We start from the raw sequence: 27,302 nt of genomic DNA, 5'->3' as shown, positions 1-27,302 counted from the left end.
CCCCAACAAATTTTGTGAGTAAAATGATTCTTACACATTTTTTGATCCCAGAGTCTTTGGGTTTCATTTAAAATGGAAATGTTGGAAAGTCAGAATTTAACTCTGATTCTTGCTGTTCACTGGTGGAAAAAGAGTTCTTCCTCTGCCCATGTCTAAGAGTAAAATATTTTCCCAAGGAGCATCTGGGAAACCCTCCAGCAAATAATTTTGGAATAATCTTCCTGGCAAAGATATTTATTTCCAACCTCTATGATATTTATGCCCTGAACCAATAGGATTGGTGTTTTTATTTTTTTTAGACTAGTTAAGTTTTTGGTTATAATAATACCTTATGACAGTAAACTTTCTTACCATTAAAAAAGAAAATTGAAAAAAAACCAAAACAAACAAACAAAACCCAGAGATTTTAAATTCCCTGGAGAGACCTTACTTCTACTGTGAGTTAAATAAAACCAAACTCAAGAGAAGTCCAAGCTACACTGAAATAGCAGAACAGCTTAATTTATGTTAAGTGAAAGGCGTTGCTCTAGTAAGAGACGTGAGGATATGGTTTCCCTTCCTCTACTGAACAAATACACTGACACAGCTCATACTTGTAATTTCCTGGTGTTATTGTTTCTTTCTCCACATAATTCTTGACTTATAGCCATGATTACATCATCTCAAAGTCAGAGAGAAAGAAAGCATACATTCATGAATATTAGTAAAGCGCTAAGACATTGCAAATTTCACTGAGAAAAGCTTAGGACTGAGTGTGACAGTCACGGTTAATTATGCTGAAACAAGAAGTGTAAAGGCTGAAAACAATGTCTTGCTGCTATCTAAAAGAAAAATAACTGTATTACTGCTCTGGTGGAGCAATGTATCTATTCATGACTATTCCATATGATTATAGAAAATCAGAGACTGAAGCTGGTATAAAGTGGCTCTATATGCAATATCCCCAACAAGCATGACTGACATTACTTGCCAGTCTATATAATAAAAGAGGATGTGTGTTATAATAAGGTTTAGTACATCCTAAATAGGGAAACCTTTTGAGAGACACATGCTCTCTCAGCAGGGCTTTTGCAGTGATGCAGAGAGGACAGTGGAGTGCTACCTTTTAAGTTAGGAAAATGGCTTGCTGCTACTTGATTGACAACTTAGTGGGGATGAATATTTTGGCAGATACCTGGAAGAGATTTTATAGAAGGTGGTGCTTATTAATTATTCTCACACTGACAATATAATTGATGGCCTTCTGTGTCTATTGGCAGCTAGTTTTATCTTAAAAAGAATTTAAGGATCATCAGGATTTCTGTTTTTCACCTTTCACCTTGTCTTCAAAGACTTGCTTTTTCATATGCTCAGTGACTTTAATTTTGGTTTAATGGGCAGCTGCAGCCGGCAAAAGTTCCAGCTTCATTTAGGGAAACCTGGGGTTTGTTAAGGGTTAAAGCAGCTCGGGAATTGCTAAGCAGCATGTGCCTATACAAACCAAACAATCTACTCTGCTTGCTTCAACCTTGTGCTGTGCAAGGAGATTGTACTCAAGTGTTTTGGAAAAAAAACCCAAACAGTGCATCCTGTCAAAACAGCAAGGGCAGGGAGGAGATCAGCTGTGGTGGCACTCTTCCTGGTGGGAGCAGTGACACGGGATGGAACAAAAGCTCTGTCATTTTGGAGCTAGTCCACTTGGTAATTGATGTTGTCAAAAAGAGGAGTGACAGTCCCGTCTTTCCACTCGATGAGGATCTCTCCACGCCTCAGGGAAGGGGAGCGGGATGGCGGGAGATACGGCTGGGGGCCTCTTCGTAAGGGGGCTGGCTCCCGTAAATCAACTCTGCTGCTGTTGGCTGGAGAGCTCTTCAGAGCAGAGAGGATTTTCTTCTTCCTACAAGAAGAGAGAAGAAGAGAGTAACTGCACCTGTCTGTCACTTGGCTGCTTCTCCGCATCAGCAACTGTAATGCCGCTCCTTCAGTGATGGCTCAAGATGTGTAGGAGAGGAGGAGCCAACATTAGTGGCTGCATTTGGGTGGGTCAGAGAGTGGGATGGATAAACAGGGTGGCAGGGAGGAGAAATCACCAAGGGTGACACACTGGTAGCCAGACTCATCTACTGAGACCCAGCAACATCAGGTGTGGAATGGGGAAGGTTGCCAATACCAAGACTTTTGTTTTGAGATGTTGGAGTTTTTCTTTAAAATGCTGTTCATGGCAATGAACCTGAATCTCACTTACTTGTTGTAGTGAACATTGAGTGTCAGTATTATTAATCCTAGTATGAATGCCAAGGGGCTGAGAACCAGCATGGCTGTCTTCCAGTTTGTACCTGAAAGGGTATGAGAGAAAGCATCACATGTTTGCTGTACATATCCCTGTTCTTATACAATAGCCACAATTGCCACAAAAAATCACCTGTAATGTCCCTGAAAAATGCCAGATAACAGGAAAAGTGCTTTGTCTACAAGATCAACATCTTACAGCTGCTTTTACAGTGCACAGCATCCTTCTATTGAAAGTGGCCACAAAAGCTTTTCTTTCTTGCTACAAAGACTCTTCTCCACTCTGCGTCTTTCTGATACAAAATAAGAAGGGCTGGGGAAAAGCAGTAGTGCTAGCAGCTGTCTGATTCTCCTGGGGAGCTGGGACAAAGCACTTTCATGTTTTTACTAAATTTTTATCACAGGCCTGTGAAGATTTGTTTAATCTTTAAGAAGAGTCTTTCTGACAGGTAATTTTTTGCCCTCATTCCCTATTGAGCATCCTCAATGGTACTCCAGGGAAATGTATCTCTATCACAGTGGGAAGGACAGGGGGGCCGATGAACTTTTATCTACCTGGTCCCTTCCTCCTCTGGCTGATCCCCAGACCTACCTGCAAGCCTGGCCCCACTACTTTTCCCCCGATTTCCATGCTTCTTGGAGTGGTTGTGGGATAGATCTAGTGGAAGAAGCAGAAAAACTCCAATTAGCAGCTTTCAGTTGGACCAGTGGCCCAGATTCCTCATGAGGCTTCACTATAACCAGAAATCCCTTTTGTATGAGACCCAGAAAGGAAAAGGAAACTTTATGTCTCTTGGTGTTTCCCAGCCACAGCTTAGTTTTGCTCCTAAAACAGCTGGTGGCTATGCTTCCAGGTTAAGCCTGTATCACTGAACTGCTTGCCAAGGGAAACTCCTCAGTATTTTGGGTGAAAGGACTCAGTGATACACATGGAAGTTCTTCAGAAATCCTCAGGTACTTTTCCACTACTGAAAATAGCTGAGTAACTTCGAAATGCTGTCCACATTTTCCTTCCTGCTGTTCTTATTTATGCATTCAGAAAAGTGCTCACCCTCATTTGCTGGGAGCTGTGCCTGTTTGGTCTTTAGCGGAGACACTGTGCTGTTGAACTTGTTAGCCAGGGGGGAGTCAGTCAAGCTCACAGAAGACTCTCTGTCCACAGCATCAATCTTTGATGAATCAATGGTTTTAGCTTGGAAGGAAACAAAGCAAAGATCTGTGTGATTATCATTTACTTTTTGTACAGGAACCTGGATATGTTCATTGCCGAGCAAGGAAAGGGAGCCCAGCCCTGCTGGTTTGGTTCTCTGCCCTGCAAGGTGAGTGGGATGGTGCAGGAGCAATCATCTCCTTCTGTGCATCACGGGCTTTCAGCTGTCACAGATTTTAAAAGTGAGATGAACCTCTCAAGATGGAATCAACAACCAAAGCAGAGCTTGTTTTCTGGTGGTAGATGTGGTCATTGGTTTTAAAAGTATGAGTGCAACACCAGCTGTTAAAGGATGATGTGTGAGGAAGAGGCAAGTGGAAGAATCACAGGTATTAGCAACACTGCAGATATAAAAATGGGATCCAAAGGGTGGTAAGTAGTCCATACCTCTGAAGGCTCAATACCTTTCTTTGCCTTACAGTCCTACTGCAGAGTAGGGTGTGTGGGGAAGCAGCTGCTGCTAGAGAGGAGGTTGTGGGAAGTTTGGTGCCAGCAATTCACCCCTCTTCTTCAATGATGCACATGCCAAGACCAAGAAAACTGTGACTTCAGGGCTCCCTGCTGCCTATCCAAACCCCATCCCATTCTGTGGCACAAGCACCCACACCATAGCTACACAGGTGTCATTTATTGACCTGATAACCTACCAAAGTAGAAGTTGTCTGTTGATGATCAGCTAGAAGTTAGATAAGCAATGCCTAAACAAATATAAAGGACTTTGATGTTGTTACTGAATAGTCAGAGGTTCCCTCCAGTAGACTGAACTATGGGATTGATAGGAAAATTATGAGTTTGCATGAGATGCACTGAGTGCCTCAGCCTGATTCAAAAGCTGCTCTATGTTTACCCTCACAGCCTTATTTGGGGATCCTGGCCCCAAGGCAGCCCTGGGCTGCCAGGAACACTGCCTTGGGGAATGAAAACGCTCTTTTCACATGCCTTTTTTCCATATCTTAAATGTTGCACGCATTTCCTAGCCTATATTTAACTACCCTAATACGGTATTTAATTTGTATGGTCCATATTTAACGTAATGTTAAAACACTAACACTTGTAACTATTGTGATAATTACATGTTGACCTTCTAGTTGGCTAATTAAAAACCTCGAGGGGAAAAAGGCCACCTTCTCTGCACATGACAGCCAAAGCAGCTGATGTATCTCTTTCTATTTCAAATTAGATACAGCTTCTCTGTGCCAAAAGATTATACTTACAATCCATCTGCTTATGCCAACCAGATACATCACATTTTCTCTTTACTCATTTCTGCAGAGCTCAAAATCTCATTGGATCCATCATCCTTAAGGTAAGGAATAGCCTCCTGTCGGGAAATAATTTTCCCTGAGGAATGTTGGGAACTTCATCAACTACAGAGTGGACAAACATAAAAGCCATTGCAAACACCATCTCTTTTTGGGTCTCTGGAGTGGTAGAAAGGAGAGGAGGGGAGGGATAGAATGTGATTTTCAGGTCTCAGTTCTGCACACAACTTTGCAAGAGAAGTACCGAAAACAACCTTTATTTGCAGAAGGGACTTAAATGAAAGCGAGAAACAAAGTGGACCATGAATTATCAGTGGTCAGCAGTGGGCTTCACTGGGCATGTGGCAAATGCTCACAGTCACATCTTGGTAAAATGACCATGCCTGGTGTCTGGTAGCCTTGTGTCAAACTCCTAAAATTGTGACAAAACCAGGGTTTTTGCCCTTTCTGTGTCCAGTCTAGACGAAGGCTAGTGAACACTTGTGAAAGCAGAGTTTGGATTCTCTTCAGCAAAGGCTAAGGTTCTAAACGGTTATTATAAGCACAATTTTTAATACCTTTTTATGTCATCTTCTGGGATTTCTTAATGCAAAGGGAGGGTGACACTTAAGCTACCTCCCACTATTTGCTGTGTTCACCAGTCTCTTTATGGCTACATTGGGCACCAGGAGCAAGGTTCACTTCTGAGGATAATGATAACATGGAATGAAGGTTAGAACTAGGTTTCATTAGTGAAAGGTGCATTGAAAGGTTCCATTAGTGAAAGGGGTCTCACAGAAGAGAACTTTCATTTCGGAAACTGAAGCAATAATTTCTGATACAGCTCCTCAATTATTCATAGAAGTTTAAAAGAGGTTTTCTGCTGCCTCCAGTTGTTGTCTTACCAAAAAAGATATCCCAAAGTACCAAAAGATCTCTCAAAGTCTAAAGTGCCTGATTTTGTGAGACTTCCTTGGGTGTTTTGTGCTTGGGAGGCTCAGGCAATTTCCACTATTCTTAGCTGTAGGCACAGAAATATTTCACCAAAGTATTTGCCTGTCCTCAGAAATGCAGCTGGGTTTTGGAAGCCTGATCATGTAAGGTTTTGCATGGTGTGGAAAACACTGAACCAGTGGTACCAGGTAGTGGGGCTGAGCTGGAGCCATTTGGTGTTTCTCCAGGTGGGGCTGAAGTGAACATGAGTTAGAATGACAGGTGCAAGCCTGGTGTTAGGTGGCTTGGATGATATGAAAATTAGATGTTATCAGACGCTAAATCTACCTCATCTTACTTTCATAGATCCACACACGTGTGTCTAGAGCTTGTTGAGCTGGCTTGCTGGGCCTCTGAGCTGCTTTCCGGGCAGCAGCACAGACGGTTTCATCTGCCAGCGTCTTCCACCTGCTGAACTTGTCCTTCTCCCTCGAGACAAAGACCTTGTGGCCTCCCTCCTCGGTGCCAAGGTGGAAGCCCAGGCTCTGCAGAGTCAAGTGTCCCTTCTTGCTGCAGGACCATGCCTGGCGTTCCCAGTCTCCACAGGGCTCCAGCCTGACCAGAGCGTTCTGGCGCGTCCTGTGTGCCGACAGGCACCGCCTCGTGTGCAGGCTGGTGATGGTGCCCGTGTCGGGGTCCCAGCCCCACTGCTGCTGCCGGGAGTGCTCCTTGCAGCTGGCCAGGCTGACGCTGTTGGTCTCGTGGGAGGCACGGATGCACTTTTCCAGCCGGGTGTTCCTTATGAGGAAGCCTTGTCCCGCTGCTACTGCGGTGCAATCAGAGCATGGTTTAGTACTGTGCACGTCTGAGGCAAACACTCCTCTTTGTAAACACCCTGGGGGAAGCAAGGTGTAACCCACCAGTCTTTTCCTGGATGGGCATGCCTGGATAAACAGTTCCCACAGCCTCCTAATTTCCTGGAATGACATTTATTTGAAAAAAAGGAACTTGCAAATAGCCATGAGCAATGCTAGAGAAAAGTAGCAGTTATGTAACTAATGAGGAAAAACATCCTTCCAACTTGAATGATTATATCAAATATCTGCCTATATATTTTTAATTCAGTACTTCAACTGTTTTAACTAGGTAGCCATCCTTCCTTTCCTCCAAAGTAATTAGATGATTTGGGGGATCTTTTGCTTCTATCCAGGTCAAATCTTTCTTATAAAAGAGCAGTTGAAATCCCCCTCGTGCTGTTCATCTGGGGCCAACTAGGCCACCTTGGGCTAAACTTTCTATTATGTGGTTTCTGGAGATACTAAAGCAGTGCAGGGATAAAACCACATCCCACCAGAAGTGTGTAAGTACTTCGCTGAGGCAGCTCATGTAAGTATTGAAATTATCTTGGATTTAGCACACCTGACATTGGTCTGTGCACCTTAGGAACAAGGTACCACTTTAAAAAATCCTTTTGTAAGAGGGAGATATTGCAGCTATCCCACAACACATATACAATTTGAAGCAATTTCTGTAATTGCTCGTTGCTTTTAAGAGCAACAGGTCCCAATATTTTAGATGATTCAGGATGGATATCATCACATTAGCTGAAGGATTGCCACTGTTTTCAGTATAACCTCATCAGGTGTGGCCTGTGAATATCCTGAGAAAAATGTTAAGTGCTAAACCATCCATTGCTGTTTCAGGTGTACTTTCTGCTGTGTATTTAATGCCTAAGATAGAGAGAAATAGAAGTTTCAAATTTCTGAACATTCTGAGAAATCTTTTAATAACAACACGTGGCAACTCCCAGCTTTTGCAGTGACGTTTTTTCTCTCTTTTCCCCAGGAGACAATTATAAAAGCCCCATATAGTACTGAGCATAAAGAGTAAGAGAACACTGAAAAGTGATGTTAGGCAAGAACACTGATTTTTATCTAAACTATTTCTGCAGAGTTTCCCCTCCCGAATAATAATAATAATAATAATAAAACAACCCAAAACAATACTGAGCCAATGTAAGTATTTGGCTCAGTACCTGAAAAGATTAGTGACAGTATAAACAGAAGCTGATGCACAATAACAACGGTATAAACAATAGCTTAAAGGAGCTCTCATGTTTTTCTCTCAGGAAATTCTAGGGGTCTGCTAGATTAATAATGCCTTGGGGCTGTTAAATCCCCAGAAAGATTTAAGAAACAGCTAAAGGCTTTCTGCTCAGCCTGAATGCCTGAGGAGAGGAGCCAGAAACCACAGTACTTTGCCACCAGCTCTGAGATTGTCTGGTCAATGTGTCTGCACTGGGATATTGGCTTGCATGGACCTGTGATAGCCACCAATCCAGACAATTCCTGCTGCGCCAATGTGCCTAAATGAAAATTAAATTTCTGGGCTATCTGTGGACAACTTACGAGTCTTGTTCTCTTTAACCCTTACTGAGGGCTGGGTGGAGGTAAGATATTTAATGCACTTTGGACTTGAGTTTCTGCCAGCCTCTAAAGGCAGGAGAAATGTCTCATATATAATTTCCCATAAACTTTAGAAAATTGAAATCCCTCAGTCCCACCCCACCTTTGCCATTTTTCCCTAGGATCTGGAATTCAGGATTCTTACTTCTTTGCTTCAGCTTATCTGTGAGAAACACATTTCCAAAGTAATAATTTGAGACATGCATTGCAGTGCAACAGGGGAATATGACGACTGTGCTTGATCAGATAAAACATCTGCTGAGCCCAGGATCCTGTCTGCAGCACTGGGCATTAACATTTGCAAATAGAGGAAGAGGGTAAGAATCAGACAAGTAAAGAGCTCACTCAAGACAATAAGAAGACAATAAGATGACAGTGCCTCCTTCCAAAAATCAGAGAATCACAGATTTTTGACGTTGGAAGGGACACTGGAGATCATACAGTCCAGTCCCTCAGCCAACACAGCTCACTTGGAGCAGGTGACACAGGAACACATCCATATTAATGTCTCCAGAGAGGGAGATTCCACCACCTCTCTGGGCAGCCATTCCAGTGGTCTGTATGAAATAACTCAGAAAATATCGCTGGGTATTTATGGGTAAAATGGTTTTGCCTACTATGTTACTTTTTTCAACTCGGAAGTTCAAAGAAAAATATCATTTTTGCTCCATCAGTATCAGGAGCTCCTTCTGCAGCTTCACACAGTCAGTGTAAGTTTTGATTATTCTTAATTATTTCGTGGTATCAGCAAGCTTAATTACTTCATTATGCATCCCTTCTGATCTTTCTGAGCACCTTCTGATAAAATCACTGTTTATTCCACCTCTTTGTTCCAGCCTGTGAGCTAGGTTTCTCTCCTACTCCAAGAGAATGGAGTTTCTTAAGGGCCTTGGTGGAAGATTCTTATCAAAAACTTTTTGCAAACACAAGACCTTGGTCAGCTCAGCACATTTATGTTCTTGCTGATACCATCATGGATGTCAGACATTCCCATTACAAAAGCTGCATTGACTTTTCTCATGTTTCTCTCTCTGTAAATACTGTTCTTTGCTTCCACTGACTTGCCTGATGCTGAAATGGAGCCTAGGGACCTGTGTCTCCCTAGACTGTGCAAGGATCCCTCTTAAGAGGGGCATTACTGCTCTAATGCAGCCCTTTGGTGTCAAGGTTGCTTTAAATAAGAATTTAATACACTCCTTAGAAATTTTTTAAATGTTGTCTTTGGTTTCCTGTAACTCCTGTAACTCAAAAGACATTTGGGCTGATCCTTTGCCACAGATTATTTATCCTTTTTTTCCTCCTAAAACTTCCCCTGCTGCCAATTCTGTTTGATAGCACTCTTCAAACTACTGAGAGTGACTGCCATGACCTCCCTGACCATGTCTGAAGTGAGCACTAGAACCAGTAATCCATTCAGACTTTCTACACTGCTCTACTTTTGGTTTCCCTTCTTGCATTTGTGCTCCCCACCAAGTTCCTGCTTCAGATAATATTTGAAAATTTCTGTTGGCAGTTTTTTTATTCTCTCTAGGCTGCTCATTCAAGTATTTTTCTCATATTTTATTACAGGTTATATTATTAAGCATATATATATATATATTAAGCCACAATCTTTGCTGTGTTTTACTTTCTTGGCAATGACTCTGCATTTGAAAGTTTTAGGTATTTTCATTACATTTTGAAGAATGCTGCTGTTTGACCCAGGAGGAGATATGTGTTTTGCTCTCTGTAGAGTCCCTGATGTTTTATGTTCCCCTCTAAACAACCACCTTGTTACCTGCACAGTAGCAGCAAACATTGCACATGCCCCACACAGTCATAGGAGGTAGACCCACAACTAAATCTGGAGGATGTTTACTTTGGGATACACGTCAGGCACCAAGAATCTTTATTCAGGAGAAAATATGACATCCCAAGTCCTGCTGCCTAGTGGTCCGACAAATAAGGCCATGAGCAGTAACATTTCTAGAATGTTAACCTGGAGCAAAGAGAGCATCCAGTGTACTCCCTGAGGATGGGACTCAATGTCTCTGGAAAATGCCAGCCTTACCCACAGAGCCCAAGTAGATGCCTGCTTTGGTCATACTTGAACACTTTGGCCTCTTCGTATTTTTAGGAACAAAATAAACAATTTCTAGCAAGGCTCTTGATGCCAGCTCATTTGCCCTATGATACTGACTCTCTGTCTGGTTACAAGAGAGAAAAGCAAGCAAATATAGGCCCCTGCTTCTCTGCAGCATGGCCACCCTTGGGACATGCTGTTCCATGTAGGATTAGGGGCAAAATCCATGCAATGTTCCTAATTAAGGTAATGCCACTATGAAAGCCTTGGTTACCAGTAATCCCAGTGTGACTGAGAAAGTTTCTGCTGTTTCTAAGCATTGCCTGTGATGTCTTGATCAAAGACATTTGCAAATTGTTTGGGGTAGCTTGGCCCATATTTTTTCCCAACCACTGCTGCTTTCTTAAGAATATCTTGGTTTTGGTTGACCAACAGGACTTCAGGGGTTTCATATCTTTCCACATTACTGCAAGGTTCACTTTTGACCAAGTAGCTCAGCAAAGGCCTCCAAGAGAGCAGGGGATATTGGTGAAATAACCACAAAGCTGATGCAGATGAGGAAAACCGGTCCCTGGGGTGGGGATATGACGGGTATCTACAAAATCCAGAAAGGTCTGGAGAGGATGGAGAGGGGCGGACTGGCCAAGGACTGATGCTGGATGGGACAAGGGGTGCCAAGGGAAGGCTTGCAGGGTGCAGGAGGTGGTTCTGCATCCAGGCATTGTGTGTTGCTGCCAGGGACAACCTGCACAAGCCAAGGGAGAAGGTCTGGCAGCTACTGAAGAATTAAATGCACCACAGCCAGGAAATCGCCCAGGTGAAAAATAGTTGGAGGCTTGAAAAGTAAATGGGGGAGTAGAACTATCATACAAGCTTGGCCTTTTTGCCTCTTCAGTGCAAAATGCTCAGGGCTGACTTTTGAAGTCAGGGTGTCAGGAATCAGGGAGCAGCCGGCACTACCATGGGCTTGAGGGAGAGGAGAATAGGTCCAAAGATATGGAATCAGGCCAAGATGCCAAGCACAGCCTCACACCCAGTGCATGGGGGTCCAGAGTCAGTGTTAAATGCAGTTTTATTTCAGCAGTTTTCTTTCTGTGCATGTAGGCACAGATCCTGCTGCTGCCTGACTTACCACTGCCCATTGCATCTCACAGGGTCACAATTAGGTTTGGATTTTTAAGAAAACTTCTCACAGAATCAGGAGATGAACTAGGTTGGAAAAGACCTTCAAGATCAAAACCCATGATCTAAACTAACGCCTCCTCATCAACTAAACCATGGTACTGAGTGCCACATCCAGTCTTCTTTTAAACACCTTCATGAATGGTGACTCCACCACCCTCCTGGGCAGCCCATTCCAATGCCCAATCACTCTTTCAGTGAAGAATTTTTTCTGACATCTAAATTTTTTCTAATGTCTAACTTTCGCCTCCTCTCTGCTTGCAGGTACTTTCCAAATAAACAACTGAAGTCAGAATCTGCTCAGGAAATTCCAGGATTTCCAGTTTTCAGCAGGAAACCTCAGAGGTCTGTTGACAGCAAGCATCCCTGTCCTGCCAGCAGCCTTAAAACTCAGCAGCCCCCGGCAGGAAGGGATGGGGAAAAGCTGCTGCACGAGGAGATCAGCCCCAGGCATGAACATGTTTCTGCTCTGTTCTTTGAGCTTCTTTGGGCATATCCAGGCATTGGGAAGATTCATCCCTTTCTGCAAAATAGTGGTGGTTTTATTGTCTGGTCTTGCTGAAATGCAGTGGCTGATCATGTTTGCACCAAAAGCTTTACACTAGAAAGGAAAAGAAATTCCCTGTGATCCTCCACTTTACTAACACAACACCCTGAAGGCTGTTCTGCTCTCTTTGCATGCAATCATGGTGTCATCTCCAGGTCCAAACCAAATCTCCTCTAACTTTTAAAAGATACGCGTGCATCATCACCTCTTACCACTACAGGGACATGCACTCAGCCTAGGGCTTTACAAAGTGAGAGATTCAGTTCACTTTAATTGGCAACTTTGAATGTCCAGAAAACAGCAGTAGATGGAGCAGAAGTCAAACCTGTAGGAGCACAAACCTCTCCTGTTACCCAGCTGCAGAGCAAATTGAGGGGTAACATCTCAAAGCATCCTGGGGAACACTCACTTGTGCAGCAAGGAATGGAAAGTAGCTGGTCAGAGGTGCCAGTCTGAGGTTTGTCCTTAAGGAATAAACATCCCAGCTGGGCAGCCCAAATAGTTTTAGTCCTCTGGTTGAGGGATTTTGAACAGCTCTGAACATGTAACCTATAAAACTGCAGGACTGTTCTCCTTGTAGCTTCAGGGACTGAATGAGCCATGAAGAACTTCAGGGATTTATTTCAAAGAATGGCTTTCAACCTAACATCTCAGTCATAGCAGCAAAATAAAAAGGCTTATTAGCCCAGGGACTTTTTCCCATTTTTAAAGAAAATAGAATCCTCCTGATGCCCACGATGGGATTGGTGAGACCATGGGTAGCACCACTCCTGGGAAACTGTTCCTGGGTAGCACTGCTCCGGATCTCTGGGATGATGCTCAGCAGGGACTTCTGCTTTTTGCATCTATCCATGCATGTAAAAAACAGAGCTGCTTGGATTCAAAATACTCCTGTGCATGGGCAGGATACAGGATTGGAGCAAGCTCAGAAAGCAGCTGAATATCAACATGAGCCGCTACCGAGATTGCTCCATGGAGGTGAGCAGTGCCGACTCTGTACCTTCCCATCATATCCCAGTCCCAGCCAACCACCACAGGAGCAAGACTAATACTTCTGCACTTCCCACTACTTTCTCTCATGCTGCTAGGCTGCTCTGAGCTCACTCACTTCTGCTGGGAAGGAGCAGCTGGGTTCGGGAGGAACATCAGTGCTTAGGAGGTCACTTAGTTCCTGCCTCCCTCCCTGGGCAGGTTTATTAATCCACTACTCTTAGGAGCTTAAAAGCACTTTATAAAACTCTCTGGCATGATGCCACGGTGTCCGTGGCCCAACCATCCCAGCACCTTGCCAGCCTGTCCCTCACTCTTCTGTACCCCTGTGTTTAATCCCATTTTAAATGCTACCCTGAAATGTGCCTGCCGGCACTTATTTTACGGCTGGTGGGTTCTTGAGCTTTGCAGCCCAAGCAACACTTCAGCAGGAAAGCAGGTTAAAACCCAGGAGGCATTTCTCTTCCCACTTTACAGATATCCCAAAGGAGGAGAAACTTACCCTCAAGCCAAGGAAGGAGGCAAATGCAGCCCAGGCTCAGCCTGAAAAGCTCCATGATCTGCCAGCACAGTGGGGGAGAAGGAACCCCCAAAGCCTCTTGACCACAAGGAGTGCCAGGCAGCTCACTTTTACCCCTTTCTCTGTCATTCACAGCAGAAAAGCCCTGCTGGGAAGAGAAAAACTCTTTTGTCTCAGCAGTGGAGGCTTGGCAGCTGGCTTATCAGCAAAGGATCAGTTTGGAGACACAGTCCCGCTCAGCAGTTGTCCCTTAGGAGAAATCATATGACGAGCCAGGATGGGGGGGACGCTGGACTGAGATGCTCGCGGCCGCCGGGCTCGGCTCCTTAGCAGCAGTGATTGCTCCCAGCAGTGACAGACGCATGCTAAGCAGGCTGGCCAGCTGCCTTTGCCAGGGCTGGGAGTGGAGGGGGATGCAGGGCTGGCCTGGCAAGAAAAAGCAAAGTTCAGCAGGAGTGCTCGGAGGGGCGTGGGATGTGTCTGCTGAAACCCTGCACTTGGCCATGCTGTCACGGGGTCGTTTTTTCTTTTGAGAAAATTATTCCCGCCAAGAGGATTTTAGGCAGCGTCATAGCTCATGACAGAGATAAAACCCCACAAAACAGCTGTGGTTGTCCTAGAGCCGGAGAGTGATGGAAGTGGGAGTTGAGCTCCTGGATGGGGGAGCAGGCTCCCTGCTGTGGTTTGTCCTGATGATCATCCTGAGGGTTGCTCAGGTTGAATTGGCTTTTCATGCATCACTTTGTTTCTGCACAGGGAGGAAACCTCACATCCCTCCTGAAGGAAAAGCAGCAAAAGCCGATAGGCAAACAGCGGAAGGGCAAACGAGAGTTACACTTTTGCTAGCAAGATGTTCCCATTCAGCCACATCCTCTCAGCTCTTGTATGTCTCATATGCTTGCTGAGGACATTCTCACTTTAATAAACCACTTGGCCTTTTGCACAAAAACACTTTAAAAATTGTGGCTTCACTTTCACTTTTGGCGTCCAGTCCTGAATGGCACCAATGTCACCTCTCCCAGCTCTGCCCATGAGACCAGGAGTCAGCTGGAGGGTTGGGAGTTGCTTCCTTTAGTGGCCAAGCTGTCAAATAAAAACAATGCAGTACTGGTATTCATGCAAGGGCATGGTCTCAAGTCAGGGCCTCACAATGGTGCAGCTCCCTCTTTGCGAAAACGAATCAGTTGAACATTAGCCACTGAGATTTTTAGGGTTTCAGGACATCACTTTGGCTTTATTTCTTGTATGTGCAATAAAGTGCTTGCATATAAAATTGCTCTGTAGCCTTAGAGCCCATTCTTCCCCATTACATTGGCTTTCTTAGGGAATGGCGTAGCCTCATGCACAGGGCGGCTTTCTTCAAATTGTTTTCACAGCTTTTCCTGGGACGTCCCTAGGAGAGAGCAAGCTATTTTCCAGCTGTGGCCTCTCTCACATGGAGCAGGACAGTCCTATAATTACTGACTCTCAGTCACGTAATTTCCACATCAATTAGTCCTTGCCAGCCCAAGTCCCCTGGAGCAGGCTTGTTCTTGTCTTCATCATCAGTTTCATGGGTGCATTGCTTTTTCTCATCATGTTGCAGCTCATGGTGAATTTAATCAGAGTGAAGTAATGACAAAGTGAAATTTCATCTCCCGATTGTGGTGTGGTGCTGGACATTACACCTTCACACACAGAGGTCACTCACCACACACCAGCTGCAGCTCCGTCTGGTGTGGGACAGGCACTGCTTTCCAGCACAGAACAGCTGGGAGAGCAAGTAGAGACAGATATTTCAGCAGCCCTAAGCCTGTGGGATGCTTAGGGACAGGACAGCCATCTGTTACAGTTCCACCCTAGCCTCGTAGCCAGCATGGTGCTTTGTGACACTGGAGACATAGGAAGAGGCTTAAAATCTCACCTCTATCCTTAGTGTTATCCCAGAAAAGAAATGGCAAAATTCACACTGTGTCTGCAGAGTGAGGAGGACTGGGGTTCTGGGGAATTTGTTCAGTATTTTAGAGGTGAAATCCTCCTCTCTCCAAAGGTAACATCCTTTGGGAAAGGTGGAAATGCTCACTGGCTTTCTTTTCAGCTCTGGCCTTTGGCAGGTTTTCTCTGCATTGGAACCTTTGATCACAGAGATCAAATGGCATCAGATGTTTAGGAAAACAACTACAGTGAAGATCCTGTATCTCCAAGAAGGGCTGCAGAAGGAAAAAGAAATCTTTACATGCCAAAATGCTCCCATGGCTGGGAAGTGGAGCTGGTCTGGGATAAAGCAACAGCTCCAGAGATGGCTGGGTTTAGATGAGTCCTTGCAAACCCGTGAGCATGCAGACTGAGACCGTGGTGAGCCCAGAGCAGATGCTCTCAGCCTGTCTGAGAGCCTCATCTCCCATTGTGGGTGAATAAATGCCACAAGAAGTCCCACAGGTGCAGACATGAGATGCCTTGTCCAGGACCCTTCACCCTGGCAGGCAGTTGGCTTAACCCATGCAGAGCCTGAAGCATCCCTCAAGGACCCACCGGCTCCTAACCTCATGCTGGGTCTCTCACTCATGGTCACAAGAAAATAGCAAGCAAGAGCAGTTCCCCTTCAAGAAAAGTCTTCAGGAATTGAGCCTTTTCATTTCTGTGCTATTGCAGGCAGCTCCCAGAGGCTTCGTCTCCGAGAGGAGCAGCCAGCTGAGCCTGGGTCTAGGAGGGAGAAAGCCCAGCTGAGACCCAGGTGACTTCCTGCCTTGTTCCTTCACTGGCAAGAGCTCAGCCTGCTGACTCCGTTCAAAGCAGACTGAGATGATAGCACCTTTTTTCCCCTCCATTTTCATGTATTTCCACAGTCTCCCAGACTGCTCACATGACTGGAGCTGTAGCACACAAGGACCTTTTCTCCCTTCATCTGTGCTTTGCTCGTCCCTCCTTATTTGGTTTGTTTGAGGGAAAGGTACCTGAAAACCCTCCTGCAGCTCCTCACAGGCACTGATCCTGGTAAATAGGGTCTGATGAGCTTGGTGCTACCCAGAACTGGCCTGATGAGCAGTCACCACACAGCCCTGGGACAAGTCTGGCAATGGTCCCTGGGTGTCAGCCTGGGCCACTGGCTCGGCAGATGGAGCTCCTTCCCAAGGATATGGGCAGAGCGGCTCCCAGATTGCAGTGGGATGATGTGGCCACTACTGGCAGCTTGGAGCAGTGCATGGACACTGTACACATCTTGAGGAGTCAGAGAGAGCTCTGAAACAGGGAAAAAAAGTTGATTTTGCAAGGCTTTTTTCTGGCTGGCTTTGGAGGAGGAGTTCTTTTGACCAAGAGGACAGGAGTGGATCTTCCTGTTCCTGCTTCTATAGCAATTAGGAATGAAAGACCTGTGCAGTAAACTCTTTTTTTTTTCTATTTTTTTTTTAATTGAGGGACTGGAATCCTCTGGAATAGGAAAAACCTCAGGTAATATTCCTGCTCTAGACCTGAGCTGGATTTGCAAGGCTCCTGGGGGCTTATGACACTGTCAGACTTGCACAGGGTAATCAGGTTTGCAGCAGCACTCTGTACAGGCAGAAACCAACAGTCTGTGCAGCCACCTTCACGCTGAGGTGTGCTAAAAACCCTCCAGGCATCAGGAGCCATGGAGAGCACGGCTGAGCCCCCCAAACCAGGATGGTTTCCAGAAATCAGCCTGCTCAGAGTTGTCTGTGGTGTGAGCTGGTGAAGGTCTCTCCCTGTGCAGGATACAGCCATAGGCCTCCCAGCTGGTCCAACTCTGGCTGGCATGGGGTTAATAGGAACCAAACTGCTGCCTCAGCCCAAGGAGCTGGATGAGATCCCCATGGGCCAAGGGTTGAAGCAGTGAGGCCAGTCATCCCCATCTCCCACTGGAACTATCACAAATTTCTAAAAGCCCAGACCTGGGGTGAGGGGTGCACTCAGTATTAGGGCTGGTATCCTCCTTGCTTCAGGACACAAATTCCTGTATTTACAGGTGGAGCAGGATCCTGCACTGCTCTGAGGGACAGACTCTGACTGTGTCCTTTCTCTTCAGCTCCTCACACTGCTCCAGGTGTCCTGTAAGTGCTGTGTGCTGCAGGCAGAGATGTTGTCACCCTTACCTGCACCACATGGACTGCAGAGCAATGTCACTTCACCTTCTGCAGCCACCCCCCAGCCACTTCCACCTTGTGTTAAGCCTTGTTTGGCTTGTAGCTAATCTGTGGCAGCTCATGCGATAACCTTGGCTCTCCCGCCTCATCTGCAGAGGCAGCAGTTACCTCTTTCCTCACATCATCTATATGCACGGAAAAAATGGTGAGCAAACCTCCCCCGGGTCCCTTGTGGTAATAAATCCCCCATACACCACCCATATTTGTCAAGCTGCTGCAGGAAATGAGAGCTAATGGGAACTGCTTTCTACTTCGCATGACTTTTCTGCTAAAAAGGTCCATTTTAAACAGTCTAAAAGGGCTTGGTAAATGATTAATCAGTTCTTGCAGCATTTGACAGGGCAGTAGTTTATTTATGGCTTATTATGTTTAGCTATCTATGGCTCTTTCTGCTAGGACATGTTGTATATTCTCCCTAAAAGCACCTGATATTGACTAAGTGTTTGATAACCTGTAAAAGGAACTTCAATATAGAAAACTGTCCTTCTGTTTAAAGGAGGAATTGTTTCCTGATGGGTTCTAAAGAGTGATGGTCTCCCTGAACTGCCGGGAAGGTAAACATATGCAGAATCATGGAATATTCTGAGTTGGAGGGGAACCACAGGGATCATCCTTTAGGCCAGCTCTTAAGTGAATGGCCCATACAGGGATCAAAACCATGACCTTGGTGCTATTAGCACTGAGTCAGAGTTGACTCAGAGTCTTCTCTGAGCAGCCTCAGAGTCTTAGAATGCTGAAAATTGGAGGATTCAGGAATCACATCTCTGGAACCTGAATGGAGGGCTGACAAACTTGTGACACAGGTGCCAAGAGACTGGGGGAGGTTCTGGGGATAAATTTAGTCTGGGGGAAGGAGACTCTGAGGGTAAGTGCACTAAGGGGTTTAGGTGTGTAGCTGCCCTTCAAGCTGGCTGATACGGGTTTTGTCAGTTGAAACCCTTGAAGCTCCTGTTTAGCTGTAAGAGGGTCTAAAGTCCTGTCTCGTTTTCTGCTTATCACAGTGCTGGACGTGTCAATGTTTAATCTGTGCATGCTAAGCGCTGCTAAGATTCTTGGGGTGAGGAATCAAACCTGGCTTCTTTCAGCCTGGGGGACAAAAACTTGGCCCAGATCCATACTTGATTAGCACCTGATAAAGCAGCCCAAATATAACACAACAGTGCTGGTAGCCTTGGGACATCTGGCTTCCAGGGCACTGTGGGAGAATTCAGACCACCCTGGTTTGGGACCACATGTACTCTTGGTGGGCTAATAAAGCACTCTCCAGAGCAGAGAGGCTTTGGAAGGACCAGTTAAATATTCACAGTTAAGGGTCTCTGTGATGCCCTAACCCCACGGATGGAGCAAGGATAGGGCTGGATCTGGGCTCTGGGTCACCTCTGTGCAGCCCTCAGCAAAAGTCCTTCTCATCACCCCTGGGCATTACTCAGGCTGCCAGCTAGGCCAGCAGATATTTAATGCTTTCTGGAGACATTAAAGGATGGGAGTGCAGCTTCAGAAACTCTTCTACCCTGGTGGAATCTATGCTAGGAATCCAAATTTCATCCTCTGCTGCCTCCAGAAGTGCCACTGTCTGCTTTCCCCACTGACCACTCATATCTCACTTCTTCCCTGTGAGGGGCAGGGCTGGGGTATCAACATAACATCTCACGACATCATAGGAGTGAGGAAAACCCAAAAGACCCTGGAGACGGGACAGCTTGGCTCAGGAGTTCTGGCTTGCTTGTATATGATTTTTCTGCCCCCGATCTTCTGTTCCTGGGGAAATCAAGGAATTTAAAGCAACTCTCTGGGAGTGAAATCACTGCATAGAAAGCTTGGAAACTTCCCTCACATCCTTTATTCTTGGACAGATTTTTGAGTCATGATGTCCATGTGTTTGGGGGATTTTAATGTATTGCTTAATATTAAAAAAAAAGAAAAAGGAGAAAGAAAAAAGAAAAAGGAAAAAGGAAAAAAGAAAGAAGAAAAAAGAAAAGAAAAAAGGAAGAAGAAAAAAGAAAGAAGAAAAAAGAAAAAGAAGAAAAAAGAAAAAGAAAAAGAAAAAGAAAAAGAAAAAGAAAAAGAAAAAGAAAAAGAAAAAGAAAAAGAAAAAGAAAAAAAAGAAAGAAGAAAAAAGAAAGAAGAAAACCCTCTCTTTCAATTCATTATTTTTTCACCCTGGAAAATGGTGCAACTTGTCTTAAAGGAGAGTCCTGCCTCCAGGCTGGCTGGGAGGGTGAAGGGAGGAAGGAAGGAAGGAAGGAAGGAAGGAAGAAGAAGAAGAAGAAGAAGAAGAAGAAGAAGAAGAAGAAGAAGAAGAAGAACGCTCCAAAGTCAGCAATTGAGGACTGATCCAGCACATAATAACACCATCAAAGTGAAAATGTTGTTTTGTAAAAACACGAAGGTTTCACTGGAAACCACGGGGGCTGGAGCTGTAAAGCCGTGTCAGGAGTCAGGCAGCACTGGGAGGCTGCCAGGTCTGAGCACTTTGGGGCTGGCAGAGTGCCCTGAGCACGTGTAATCCAACCTGCTCCCCTAAACCACCCATGTCCTGGATCACCATCTCTTTGGGGCAGCAATAACCTTCCTTTTCTTACCCTCCTCCCCCAGCCAGGGCTTGCCTGAGAACACTTTTCACCACTCCAGCTCCTTTTCCCACCTAAGTCTTGCTCATCCTAAGAATGCACTTCAAAACTAACCAGGCAGTTAATTTGGGTGGTTTGGGATCTGCTGTGAATGATCCAAAATGTGGTGACCTCTGGCATTTTTAATGGCTGCCTGGGTGACCTGTCATCTCTGTATATTTGGATACCGATGTCATGGTGACATGGGTAAATACACCCAGCCATTTATTGCTGGGCATAGCTCAGATGAGCAAGCTGGCTCCTTTTCCCCCTCTCCATACAGGGCTGCTCCTGCAAGTTTTCATTCTGTCGGATCACACAGACCCCAGGAAAGTGCCAGGGGAGCCATAAGTCTGGTTGCACAGAATGCGTTGCCTTGAGCCACCACCCTCAGTTTCTCCTGACTGTGTTTTTGTTGGCAGTAGATGCTCAGCTGCATTAGCTGCTCAAGCTGCATTAGCTGGCTTGGTGATACTTGATGCAGCTGGAACATGTCACCTTCTGTGCATTTCTCAGCAAAACAATGCTTTGATGTAGTCCTGGTCTTGCAACAACTTCAATTTAATACACCTATCCTCGTAGTCTGTACCAAAACATCTTCAAGCCCCACTGCTGTATAACATCTTGCCTGGCATAAGCCCAGGAGCTACAGAGTTTTAATAAATTAGGAGAACTGAATGACAATAAGAAAACAGAGACAGAGATGTAGTGGAAGATTACCTTTTTTCCCTACAAGGGCCAGAGGGACTTTCCTGGGGTGATGGTTTTGGAATAGGTAACAGGACAGGCAGTTGAAGAGAAAGAGAAAAACATTCCTACACACCCCCCTCCCCCTCCAGTTCAGGGAAGGAGCAAAGTGCAAGGAGATAAAACATCTTTTTCTAGCTGCATCTCTAGGGCTGTGGTCGGGAACAGCAGGAGGAAACTGGAGACTCCAGTGCAGACTTCTCTGCCTGTGTTTGATGCAGATAGGTTGTGGGCAGGAGAGAAAATCCAGCAGGGCTCATAATTAATGTAAACAGAGATCAGCCTCTGATGTCCAGCTTGTATGCTCAGGAACCAGCCCCTTCCCCTGGCCCCATTCTCTTCCAGGCTCGAGTCTAACTTTCATCCCTTCATCCTTGCTCTGTGGGACAGAGCAAGGCTGCAGCCAAGAGAGGGTCATAGGAATCCTGGCACAGACATGCTCCAAAAAAGCTCAACATAGCTGCCAGTGAACAGGCTGCCACTGCAGAGCAAAGTGAGCCAGAGCCAGAGGGCAGGGACAGAGCCAGAGCAAGTGGGCTGCAAACAGAGCAGAGTATCTGCGGCTCTCAGCAAGACTTAATTGGGTTTTTTTTGGTGTTTATAACACTCGGTTTTATGAAAAACCATTACAGGTGTGAGCAGCCAAGCTTTGGAAAGGACATTGTGAATAGCTTCACAAAGCATCTTGGATTTTCTCTTCACCAGCTGGAGTAAACAAATTCAGCAGCACAGTTGCTAACCAGGTACTGAGGCTGCAAAGGAATAATGGATACTCAGATAACCCACCGCTCCGGGAAACATGGAAACTTTCCAAAGGGGGATGCCAAAGAAAGGAACTTGACTGAAGATGTCACACCAGTGAAGCAGAAGCCCTCCAAGGAGCTGAGGCCCATGCTGGGCGCCATCTTGCTGGGCCTCATCCTGTTCATTGCTGCAGTGGTGGCCTGGTGCTACTACACGGTGTCCCTGAGGAAGGCGGAGCGGCTCAAGACGGAGCTGATGGACCTGCGGGCGGACGGCTTCGTCATCCGCAACCAGCACGGGGAGGTGGTGTTCAGGCTGGCCTTCCGCTCGGGCAGCCTGGACCTGGAGTCGTGCTCCAAGGAGGGCGAGATCCTGAGCTGCTCGCGCTCCAGCCGGGGGCCGCTCAACTTCTTCATCCAGACGGTGAAGCCCAAGGACACGGTGATGTGCTACCGCGTGCGCTGGGAGGAGCTGGAGGCCGGCCCGGCCGTGGAGCACACCATGTTCTGGGAGGACGCCCACTGGTACGGGGGCTCAGAGATGAGCACGCAGCACTGGCCCATCCGCCTGGCCGGCTACCAGGAGCCCGTGCCCTACGTGACCAGCGACGTCTACTCCTTCCGTGACAGCTTTGGCGGCATCCTCGAGCGCTACTGGCTCTCCTCCAAGGCGGCGGCCATCAAGATCAACGACTCCGTGCCTTTCCACCTGGGCTTCAACGCCACTGAGCGCACCCTCTTCTTCCAGGCCCGCTACAAGGACTCACCCTACAAGCCACCCCCGGGCCAGCAGCCCTTCCCTGAGCTCAGCTACCGCGTCTGCGTGGGCTCTGATGTCACCTCCATCCACAAGTACATGGTGCGCAGGTACTTCAACAAGCCCTCCAAGATCCCTGCTGAGAATGCCTTCAGATACCCCATATGGTCCACGTGGGCCCTCTACAAAAAAGATATAAATCAGGATAAAGTTCTGAATTTTGCAAGAGACATTAAGAAATACCATTTTAACTGCAGCCACATTGAGATTGATGACATGTACACCCAAGCCTATGGGGACTTGGACTTTGACCCTGTCAAGTTCCCCAATGTAACAGAAATGTTTGCAAAGCTGAGGGAGGATGGATTTAAGGTCACTCTGTGGATTCATCCTTTTATACACATAGATTCTCCCAGTTATGAAGAGGGAATCAAGCGTGAGCTGTTCATCAAGGAGCCATCAGGGAGGCTGCCAGCCATGGTGGAGTGGTGGAACGGCATCGGGGCCATCCTGGACTTCACCAACCCAGCAGCCCGCGACTGGTTCCAGAGCCACCTGCGCCAGCTCCAGCACAAGTACGGCATCTCATCCTTCAAGTTTGATGCGGGTGAGACCAGCTACCTGCCCAAGCAGTTCAGCACCTTCTGCCCACTGTCAGACCCCAGCATCTGGTCCCGGCGCTACACGGAGATGGCCATCCCCTTCTACGAGCTGGCCGAGGTGCGCGTGGGCTACCAGTCACAGAACATCTCCTGCTTCTTCCGCATCATTGACCGTGACTCTGTCTGGGGCTACGAGCTCGGTCTCAAGTCACTCATCCCCACTGTTCTCACCATCAGCATGCTGGGGTACCCATTTGTACTGCCAGATATGATTGGAGGAAACTTCCTCCCAAACAAGACAGAGGGAGCGGTGGAGATCCCTGACCGGGAGCTGTACGTGCGCTGGCTGGAGCTGTCGGCCTTCATGCCCTCCATGCAGTTCTCCATCCCACCCTGGCTCTATGACAAGGAGGTGGTGGAGATTGCACAGAAGTTCATGGAGCTCCATGAGTCGCTGGTGGCCCCGCTGCTGCTGGAGCTGGCCGGGGAGGTCACCGACACCGGCGACCCCATCATCCGTCCCATCTGGTGGATCTCGCCCCGCGACGAGGCCACTCACCGGATCGACTCCCAGTTCCTCATTGGGGACACCCTCATGGTGGCTCCCGTGCTGGAGATGGGCAAGCAGGAGCGGGATGTCTACCTGCCAGCGGGCAAGTGGCGCAGCTACAAGGGGGAGCTGTTTGAGAAGACCCCAGTGCTGCTCACCGACTATCCCGTTGACCTGGATGAAGTTGCCTATTTCCTCTGGGTTTCCTAACAGGATCCTCTTCATCTGTGCAATGGACTCAGTGATTAGTTTACCAATGGCTTTAATGACCAGAGAATCTTAATACTTTTTAATGTAGCAATATTTCAGAACGAAATTTGAAGGTGACACTGAGACCTTTGTTCTGTGTGGCAAGTGTTCTACAACAACTTATTAAAATGTATTGGATGGGTGTCTTTGTTACTGCATTGCGTCAAGTGTAATGTGCAGAAACAATGTCTCTGCTCATAATCTTTTCCCACCAAGAAGATGCCATGCACGGTTCTTTTGTCTAAAGGCAATTACATGGTCTCCTTTGTTACCCAGTTTCACAGATGATCCCTTGGGACATTGAAAATTTCATGTGCTTAGTGAAGGAGGCAGCTGCAGGAAAGTATCTTTTTTATTTTTTTACAAAAAGCAGACTGTGGTTATACTGAAGAGGATGGCACCGAAGTTGCAGCCTGCATATCAGATGGGAGCTGATGCAGGAGTTAGGAGTTTGCATTTCCCATGGCCTGAGCTATCTGAGCAGCAAGAAAGCTACAGCACTTGCTAGTGCTGTGGCAGCTGTTTTCCCCCTTTTATACTGAGAACCATGGTATGCATTCAGGTAAGTCTGTAAAATGTGATGATATCTCATGCCAGTCAAGATTAAATTCTAGTACCAAGTCATGCAGAGGTTTATACTTAACAGGATCCATGTGTTTTAGGATCCTGTTTAGGACAAAGGGTGCAGTATGTCAGGAGAGAGCATGGCCTCCTCAGAGAGTTCAGACAATTAACAAACCAGCCTGAGTAGCTGGCTGCCTCAATTTCCCCACTGAGAATGTTTTCCCATCCTGTGCTAATAGAGATCCCTGTTCATGACAGGTGGATCCTTCTGTATCCTTCTGCCCATAGAGGTGATCTCTCCAGAATGAAGGTGTCTCAGCAGCTCCTGAGGGCTCGCTGTGAAACACTCTCCACTCTTGGTCCAATGTTCCCTGCTGTTTTTAAGCAAAAGGAAATGTTAGGTTGACATGACTGAGCAGTTTAAGAGAGGCCAGAGATTTCTGGGCTGCAGTGCGCCTTCCCAAAGTGAGAGACAGATCACTTTGATGGCTCCAGCACACTTCCAGTGGGAACCAGGGAAGTAAAGCTGTGTGTGGCCCCAGGGCAAAAGAAAGCTCCATTTTTTAGGGGTTTGCCCCAGGGCTGTGCCATACAAAAAATAAACAAAATGGCTCCAGGGAACATTGTACTTGGTCGAGAGCTTGTTTGGTGCCCAGCTTGTTTGGTGTCCTGCATGGACACACAGCAGTGCCAAATGGGATGAGCCAGAACATCTTTTAGATGCCCCTGAAAGCTGGAATCACAGTAATGCTATTTCTAGTATGGCAGTGGAGAGGGCAAACCAGACTCAATCCAGGGATGTGAAAGGGAAAGCAATGTTCAGTCTGGCAGTTGTGCTCAGGGTTAACAGGATAACACTGAATCCTTACCATGGGCTTTCTCTCATGCCAGGATAGTAGTTTCCAACAAGGCATCTACCCCAAAGCTGAGAAAATGTTTCTACAGTTGCTGCTTTGAAGCCCCAAACAGTCCCCCACATCTGTCTTGGGGGAACCAGAGGGTCCCAGGGCGGCCCAGCAAAATTTCTCTGGCTGTGGTTGCTGCACTAAAAAAAAAAGTTTTCTGCAAAGCTCGTGCCCACAGTGCTGAGAAAGAGAGAGCCAGACTCCATCACCCTCATACAGTACCTCTGTCCCTGTGATCCATGTGCTCTGCATGCACACACACTTCTGCCACCCACCTGCACCACAGGCTGATGGGGGAAAAAACAGGCAACACAGAGAGTTCCTGCAAACCCCAGGGATGACATGGGATGCCTGGTCCCATGGCTGCAAAAATGTCTCCCCTATCCCTTTCCAATCTGTCCCTCAGTGCATTTCCCTGCTGCCCAGCTGAGCCACAGGAAGCTACAGGGGACAGGTGCTGGAGGCATCCTATGAGCAGGTGACACCACAGCCACCTCTCCACACCCTCCTGCCACACCGGGCTGTGTGCTGTTGAATGGACATTGTTTGACTTGCTAAGCTTTAGTCCTGGTTGATTTTTTACACTCCCAGTGCTTGTGCACAAGCTCTTTGCTGGAGGTGCTGGTGATGTGAGGCTCTCCTCCAGAACCTGGCTTACCACAGCTGCTTGTTTTTCAGAAGGGGGAGTTTACTGCTTTCTTTGATGACTGCTGAGCTAAAAAACACCCAGCCCTACAGGGAAAATAAAAAACTCAAACAAATAAAAATCTGTTTTTCTCTACTTGGCCTCTGGGATTTTGTGTCAGCACAAACCATCTTTATGGCTCTCCTGGCACAAGGGATCTGCAGGCTGGCAGCTCCCGCCCAGATTGAGAAGGTTGTATTTTTCCTGAGTCTACCAGCCTGGCCATGTGCCCAAAGGAACTCTGCTGCTGTCAGCTTGTCCTTTCACCACAGTCACCCCCAGCCTTGGGCTCTGCCTGCCTGTTGGCTTTTTTCTTACTTTTAATCAGAGCTGTGATTTCAGGCAGGTGAGAACACATTCACAGCTCAGGTCTCCTGGGCCAGCAGCCACTGCTCTGCTGTCACCCATACGCACTTCCTTGAAATCCAGTTTGCAACCAATTGGGCTTCTGCTGTAGCTCCTCTGGGGTTCGGATTTTGCCACTAACACTCCTCCATGTGCAATGCACAGCTGTGGATATGTTTTCAAGCATATGTTTCCAAGCCGTGTAGCTGAGACCCAGCAAGGAGCTGTCCCCATATCCATGGTGAACCTCAGACACACTCTCTCCACAATGCACCAGGTTTTGGGAGGATGTAAACCAAACTCAAACCCAAAGCACTGATTCCTAGGAGGACCTCTATGTCACTGAGGATCTCCTGCAAGTTTGTGAGTGCTCTAAGCTGCCAACCTGCCCACAGGTCTTCAGCAGCACCAACTTCATCCCCCACGTGATCATCAGCCAAGTGTATGGATGGCACTCACATCCAAAGAAGAAAGCAAAGGAAAAGCACTGGGAAAATGTTTTTTATTGCAAAAGGAGTGAAATGAAGTCTCTCTTAACCCTCACGCCATGCTGTATGGGTTGGCCACTGCTAGTGATGTCCAATGGCATAAGACAGCTATGGTTTGTGTGGTAATAATGGAAAAGGAAGGAAAAATATTATTTGGGGCAAAGGGGGTGATGTGGGGCAAAGCAGGCTCCTAAATGAGTCTCACATGCTCCATTCCTGGCCCTCCCATAATGACAAACATCCATTCCATCCATGTCCTTGCTGTCAGTGCCAGAAAAGGGGAACCATGGGGACAGTGGGGACAGTCAGGAGGACCTTCTGGAGAGCCCAAGGGAAGCTGAGAACAGGCTCCTCTTGCTCATCCCCTACAATCAGTCTTGAAGTGTGTGTCCTCTGAGAGCAAATCCCCAGACTCAGTGTTGATAAACCTTTTTTGGGGTGAATGTCAGTAGAAACAGGGCCACAACCGTAGAAATGTGTATGGTCCCATCCCTGGGGGCT

The 27,302-nt window shown here is 46.7% G+C and overlaps 2 protein-coding genes and 1 long non-coding RNA gene across 5 annotated transcripts; 2 read left to right on the top strand and 1 right to left on the bottom strand.

Annotated features, from left to right (window-relative positions):
* Window positions 1-590: 590 nt before the first annotated feature.
* On the bottom strand, window positions 591-13,797 carry LOC148219924 (uncharacterized). 3 transcript variants are annotated; one of them, XM_088156319.1, is made up of 6 exons: window positions 13,401-13,797; window positions 6,011-6,478; window positions 3,320-3,460; window positions 2,861-2,926; window positions 2,225-2,315; window positions 591-1,876 (listed from the first exon to the last, which is right to left on the bottom strand). In XM_088156319.1, exons 1-6 carry the CDS (start codon window positions 13,453-13,455, stop codon window positions 1,669-1,671), a joined length of 1,029 nt encoding a protein of 342 aa, XP_088012445.1. In that variant the 5' UTR covers window positions 13,456-13,797; the 3' UTR covers window positions 591-1,668. The 3 variants fall into 3 exon arrangements, with proteins under 3 accessions (XP_088012445.1, XP_088012444.1, XP_088012446.1); XM_088156318.1 differs by having other exon boundaries at window positions 6,011-6,547; window positions 13,401-13,766; XM_088156320.1 differs by having other exon boundaries at window positions 6,011-6,475; window positions 13,401-13,765.
* LOC148219925 (uncharacterized) lies at window positions 3,395-13,188 on the top strand. Its single transcript, XR_015799404.1, has 3 exons — window positions 3,395-3,587; window positions 4,751-4,784; window positions 11,626-13,188. It is a non-coding gene; the product is annotated as an uncharacterized LOC148219925 (long non-coding RNA).
* Window positions 13,798-21,545: 7,748 nt separating the features above from the next.
* LOC106859077 (alpha-galactosidase MYORG-like) lies at window positions 21,546-23,956 on the top strand. The gene has a single exon (XM_014886091.2). It carries the CDS (start codon window positions 21,679-21,681, stop codon window positions 23,773-23,775), a length of 2,097 nt encoding a protein of 698 aa, XP_014741577.2. The 5' UTR covers window positions 21,546-21,678; the 3' UTR covers window positions 23,776-23,956.
* The last annotated feature ends 3,346 nt before the right edge of the window (window positions 23,957-27,302 follow it).

Source organism: Sturnus vulgaris, chromosome Z (genome assembly GCF_052056855.1).
Source record: "Sturnus vulgaris isolate bStuVul1 chromosome Z, bStuVul1.hap1, whole genome shotgun sequence".
Classification (NCBI taxonomy): Eukaryota; Metazoa; Chordata; class Aves; order Passeriformes; family Sturnidae; genus Sturnus; species Sturnus vulgaris.
The sequence above is the reverse complement of the archived record's forward strand: the minus strand, read 5'-3'. Positions and strand labels throughout refer to the sequence as shown.